Raw genomic sequence first — 6332 nt, 5'->3', positions numbered from 1 at the left:
AGATCCTTTAATGAGGTCATTTCTGCTTCATTCCACCTGCATTGTTCAACAATGTTACGCCTATCATACAAATGCTGACAACACTTTCACCCATCCCATCTATTGCGCCGTTTCAAATCAAAATTGTAAGATTTTCAATTCCTACAACAGCAAAGGCAAAGAAGAAAATCAATACAAGAGATAAATCCAAAGGTATAAAACTTGGTGTTTTACTTCATGTATTTGTGTTTTAAGCTTCTGCCTTTTTTGTATGTCAGAATGGTTTAATTTGGTAGTATTAATGTTTTACAATTTTAAATTCACCTTATTTATTCCTCTCAAGATATATGGTTGTCTCCTAATCTCCTTATATTTTTTACTCCCCATTAACCACTATCTTAAAAACTTTTGCAGCCAAATCATAGTACCAAAAATATCATATATATATGATCCTGTTGTGAGGCACGTTCTCCCATAGTTGCAACTTTATTGTTCTTTTTTAGGTTCTCTTATCATTATTTAATAGTTAACAAATCAAACGTTCCATCTCATTCTACTCTCTATAATTCTTGCTTTTCATTTATTCAATTGAAATTTCAACGCCTCCATTTCCTTAATGTTTAGTTTTGGAAGTGACGTCAGGATCTTGCTTTTGGCAATGTACTTATTTTGTTGTTCATTTATCCAAGAGTACCATAGTGTTGGTGTAACACCCCTAAAAATGTTGTATATGATGTTTTAATTCTCGATAAAAAAGATATTGCTTTTATATTTTGGGCATAAATTTTAATAGGATGATCCAAATTAAGTGATTCAAATTTTTGAATAACCGAACATCATTACCTATAACTTTTGTGAAGATCATATTTTAAGTTTCGGAGGTTAAATATGTCAAATAAATTAATTGTTGTAAGACATGGTGCTGTGACGAAATAGAGTGTTTGTAGAAGAAAAATCATATCTCACTATAGGATACTCCAAATCAGTTGATTTTTGAACGACATAAAAAGTAGACTTCCAGAGCAACAATTCATATGAAGACATCAAATCCTAATGAGGAAGTTATCTTTTTCAAACGCAGCTCCGAAAAGGGGTATTCCGTTAAAAGAAGGTTCATCTCACCAATCATGGAAAGATCTAGATCCATTTGACATCACTCATGACATTAATAGTCTTTCATTTGACATCACCCATGACATCACAATCTTACATTAAATTTTCAGATTTTTTTTAATAATTATTTTAATTATTGTTAGGTCCCTCCTTCACAACTATAAATACTTATTTCATCATTTTGTCTATCAAGCTTTCTCAAGCAACTCTTCTCTCTATACACTCATTTACTCATTTTCAAAATATAGTTTTAGTTCTTAGTCGTGTAGAAATATTATTTCGGTGATTCATATACTCCGAATAGTACACAAAACGCTCCGGCGAAGAGAAAATGCTAGAATTCAAGAGTGTTTATTAAGTCCTTCGAATCTGAGTAATGCTTCGAATTTCAGGTATGTAAGGCTTTAATGAGAGTATTCCTTCCACTCTCATGCCTAAAGTATTTTGATTATATGATAAATTATGTTTATTTTTTTAAGCTTTTCTCTACGGTACGTGGGTGTTCATCCATGAGTTCTTCCACCCATATAGTCCAAAACTCTTTCAACTAAATCTCTTGATTGTAAGTAAGATTTTCTTATGAGTAATTCTTATTTCTACTTAATAGCATGAGTCATGATTAAACTAATAATTATTGGTCTATTTTGATGCAAAATAATTTCATGTGCATGAATTGATGGTTTGCAAGTATTTTCTCTATTTAGCTCTTTAAAGGTTCTTGAAATTCATGGTGGGTTGTTTAAAGCATGATTTTTAATTGATGGATTTCAAAGTATTTATGTATGATTTCATTTACATTCATGTTTGAAAGTTGAAGTGATTTGAACCCACCTAGTTTTTCTATGTTTTCAATAAAAATTGACTTGAAAGCTTTGACTTCAAATGAATGTTTATGAAAGCAATATCTATGATCAAAAGGTAGTCTTATGAAATGAAAAATGATGAAATGATATGAATGATGAATTCTTTATGAAATAAAAACAATTCTTGCATATTTGAATTACCAAAGGTTTTAATGTGCTATTCTACCGAATATGATGTTTTGAATTCTCAAACTATATGTTATGACTATTTTGAAGTATTAAACTATTTCGTAGGATTGACTTAGCACCGAATGGGTCATTGAGGTGGGATTCGGTAAGCGAATCCTAGTAGCAACCCTTTGTCGCATTAACTATGTGCCAACATAGGAGCCCTTGTAGGCTTAGGCTAATGGATCCACAAATAGCCCTTAAAGTTAAAGTTAAAGAAATGAATGAAGTTGACGGAGTTCTACCCGGCAAGTAGTCTCTCCGGCCAACGTAGGGAGTTATGTTGGATTCCATGTAATAGTTCGCATGGTCTTAAATGTCGGTTATGGTGAACTTTAACATAATGTTTTTTGATTTTATGTTCAGAATTTCATGTAATTTGGAATTGCGGCGAAAATTCTACCATTAAAGGACGTTAGAGTTTTGAAACTTTGAATAAATTTTAAGTGTGTCTTGTTGGATTAGGTTGAATTCGAGCTTAAAAGATATAGAGGTTTGATATCTAGCTCGGAGGGATGTTACTATTGATATTTGAGGTGATTTCATGAAAAATTGAAGATGTTGGAAAATTGGAGTTCTTGGTGTTCTTGCCGGAGAAGAAGCAAAAAGAATACATTTGATTCAAAATTCCAACAAAAAAAATGTTGAAAGTTGTTTGGATGGTTTTGCAGAATCGGCGTTAAAAAATAATGGCATAAATGAGGTTTTTCTCAAACGGTAATAGCATAAATGAGCCAAATTTTTAACGGATGTCATAAATAAGACTTTTTTTCAAAGTTCAATGGCAAATTTGAGCTTTTTACAAACTAATAGTTAGTATTTTCATATTACTTGTGTCTGTATGAGTTATATTCTATGTTCTTTTCGTGGATGTGATAGAATTTCGTAACTAGGCTGAGAGAAATTCATGGAGATGCTCTCATTTTTCACATCTGAAACAGAAAGCAATGACTGATTCAAAGGAAGGAAGGGAAAAAAAATACTTGTCTTCTAGACTAACTCCATCTCGTTGATTGTCATTTCCGATTCTGGTCATTCATAGATAATTGAAACTTTTAGTCATAGACTATCGCTCATTCTTAATAGTCGCAGTTTTGCATGTTACCTATTCCATTAAAGAATGAATTGGAATTAATCTGAAAATAGCTAGGCAAAATCCTCTTCTAAACATCAAATCTTGTCATCAATCATCATTACTATCAAAAAACAAATCTTCTTGATTTGATCTCTTACGTGATCAGACCGCTCTGATAAAGATTAAAAAAATTGATATCTCATAGTTTTGAGCCTGGTTTCAATTACTTCTTCGCATGTGAGGTGAGGTACTTCCTTAGTTTGAAAAAAGAGTCCCTTTTTTTTTCTTAAAGAATTTATTACAATGACTAACATGCCAAGCAAGTTAAAGAAGGCAATTGCTGCAGTGAAAGATCAAACCAGCATTAGCCTTGCTAAAGTTTCCACCAACACTTCCTCAACTCTTGAAGTTGCTGTTCTAAAAGCCACCACACATGACGATGTCCCCGTCGATGAACCTTACATTCACGAGGTTGTTCAATTAGCCTCCTCCAATAAGGCTTACGCGGCTGCCTGTGCTCGTGCCATTGGCAAACGCATTGGTCGTACTAGGAATTGGATCGTAGCCCTCAAATCATTAATGCTTGTCCTTAGAATCTTCCAAGATGGCGATCCTTATTTCCCTCGAGAAGTCCTCCAAGCAATGAAACGTGGTGCCAAGATTCTCAACCTTTCCAATTTTCGCGATGATTCAAATTCTAGCCCCTGGGATTTCACTGCCTTTATTAGAACGTTTGCACTTTATCTTGACGAGCGTTTGGATTGTTTTCTCACGGGGAAACTCCAACGGAGGTGTAATTACAATGACCGCGAAAATTCCAATTATTTACGGAGTAGCAGTGATAGTAGCAGGAGCAGGAGCAGAAGCAGAACAAATGAGGCGATACCCGAAATGAAACCACCAATGCTACTTGACAAGATTTCATATTGGCAAAGATTGCTTGAAAGGGCAATTGCAACAAGGCCAACAGGTGCAGCCAAGACGAATTGTCTAGTACAAGCTGCTCTGTATGCTGTGGTACAAGAAAGTTTTGATCTTTACAAGGATATTTCTGATGGACTTTCTCTTGTTCTTGATAGTTTTTTTCATTTACCATACCAAACATGTGTAAATGCCTTTCAAACTTGTGTTAAATCCAAGAAGCAATTCGAGGAGATCAACACGTTTTATTCGTTATGTAAAAGCATTGGTGTAGGCAGGACATCAGAGTACCCAAGCGTTCAAACTATAACCGAGGAGTTAATTGAGTCATTACAAGAATTTCTCAAGGATCAATCTTCATTTACAGTGAAATCTTCAGGAGATTTGATTCCTCAAGGACCAGGTTCAATGAAGTCATTAAGAAATAGGTTTGATAGTTATGGTGGACAATCCGAATTCTCTCTTGCATGGACTGAACCATATTCGGACAGGAGTCCAACTGTTTCTGGGAATGGTTCGCCTTGTAGTTCACTAGAAGATTTAATAAGAGCCACGGTAACAGGGAGGAGCCCGTCCATTTCAATCGATTTGGAAGCCTATTCGGATATTCAATTCAAGAAGCAATTTAATGAAGATATGTGTGATACAGGTTCTGCAAAGTCATTGCCAGTGTCCATGATTGATCTTGTTTCTCTATCAGAAGATAATGGAAACAATGACAACGAACAAGAACAAGTACACGACCAGAAGCAACAACCTGTTGTAGAGAAAACGAAAGAACTTAACTCTAAAGAAGCTAAACAAGAACAGATCCAGGAGAAACAAAAGCCTACATTGGATTCAAGTTCAGCCAAAGGATGGGAAGTTGTACTACATGAGGCTTTAACGCCATCATCAACATCTTTTAACGCCTTTCCAGTACAAGAAGAACCAAAAGAGGTGTCAAGAAATGGAACGAATGTATCACCTGTTAAGGCTTCTTCAAGCAATGGTTGGGATTTGGAAGTATTTGAAGCATCCCCACAAACAAAATCAGTACAACACATGCCTAATAATACTGCTAACAACATTAACATCTACGATACTTCCACAATTCCATTGTCATTGCCATCTTTCAACGCCTTTCAAGAAAATCAAGAACCGGAACAAGTATCAAGAAATGGTGCAAATAGTGGTTGGGATATGCTATTATTTGAAACAACCCCACAAACAACAACATCACAACCTATGCCTACTACCTCTAACAACCTTAACAACTCCAATTCTTCGTACAACTACGAATTGTATAATCAGAATTCATCGACATTGTTTCCAAATAGTGGCCTAAAACCAAATTCTAATATGAATAACTATAATCAAATTCCAGTAAATGAACCAACCAACCATTACAATCCATTTTTACAAGACACATCGACAGAGCAGCCTGCAACGCCAAATATGGATACGAACATAGGTGCAAGCATGTTCTCATCAACACCTTTGCCTACATTTCAAGCAACACCAACATTTAGTGGTGAGAATTCTTCATCAGCAGTGCAGAGTGATTTGAATTCCGATCCATTTGGGACGTTTCAGAGTAGTGATCAGACGTTAAATGGCGTAATGAATCAGAAGGATTTTTCGGTTGAACAACAGTTATGGTTACAGAACCAAAACAAGATCATAGCTAAGCATATGTCTTAAAATTTGCTTCTGTCAGCTTAGATGCTACTTTTGATCTTTAAGTTTCCCTTTTTGCTTCTATTCTTACTTCTATCTTGCAATTTTCACTATGACATTGTTCAATCTGCTTTTTCCATGTTTCTGAGTTTTAATTAGAATAGTAAATTTGCATGACAGAAAGTAAAAAAAAAATTAAACTACTGTCTGAAGAGGGAAGATACAAACATTCACGAACTTCATTTGATCGGACTTGTTGATTCACTTGGGAAGAAGATTACAAGGTTAGAAATCAAATCCTCATTAACAGGATAAAAGTTTAGGCAGTGAACCAACTGGCTATTACGATTCCCACCTTTAAAAGTTTGAAATGTTAGAAATACCATATTTGTATTTACTTAACTATGACTTTTATACAACGGATGGAGTTGCTCCAAATCTTTGGTTAGGAGTGTAAACAACAAATTTTCGAGCTGAGAAAAAATAAATAATCAAGACCGAAAAATTGGAGTAACAAAGTGTAATATTTGATTTCAAAATGTAGTGCGTGTTAC

At 34.7% G+C, this 6332-nt stretch overlaps 1 protein-coding gene across 1 annotated transcript; it reads left to right on the top strand.

The window, feature by feature from the left end:
• The first annotated feature begins 3510 nt into the window (after positions 1–3510).
• On the top strand, positions 3511–6010 carry LOC129893306 (clathrin coat assembly protein AP180-like). Its single transcript, XM_055968817.1, has one exon. The coding sequence runs from the start codon at positions 3511–3513 to the stop codon at positions 5800–5802; it is 2292 nt and encodes a 763-aa protein (XP_055824792.1). The 3' UTR covers positions 5803–6010.
• Positions 6011–6332: the final 322 nt, after the last annotated feature.

Source organism: Solanum dulcamara, chromosome 6 (assembly GCF_947179165.1).
Source record: "Solanum dulcamara chromosome 6, daSolDulc1.2, whole genome shotgun sequence".
In the NCBI taxonomy this organism is placed as follows: domain Eukaryota; kingdom Viridiplantae; phylum Streptophyta; class Magnoliopsida; order Solanales; family Solanaceae; genus Solanum; species Solanum dulcamara.
This window is presented reverse-complemented; position numbering and strand designations above follow the sequence as displayed.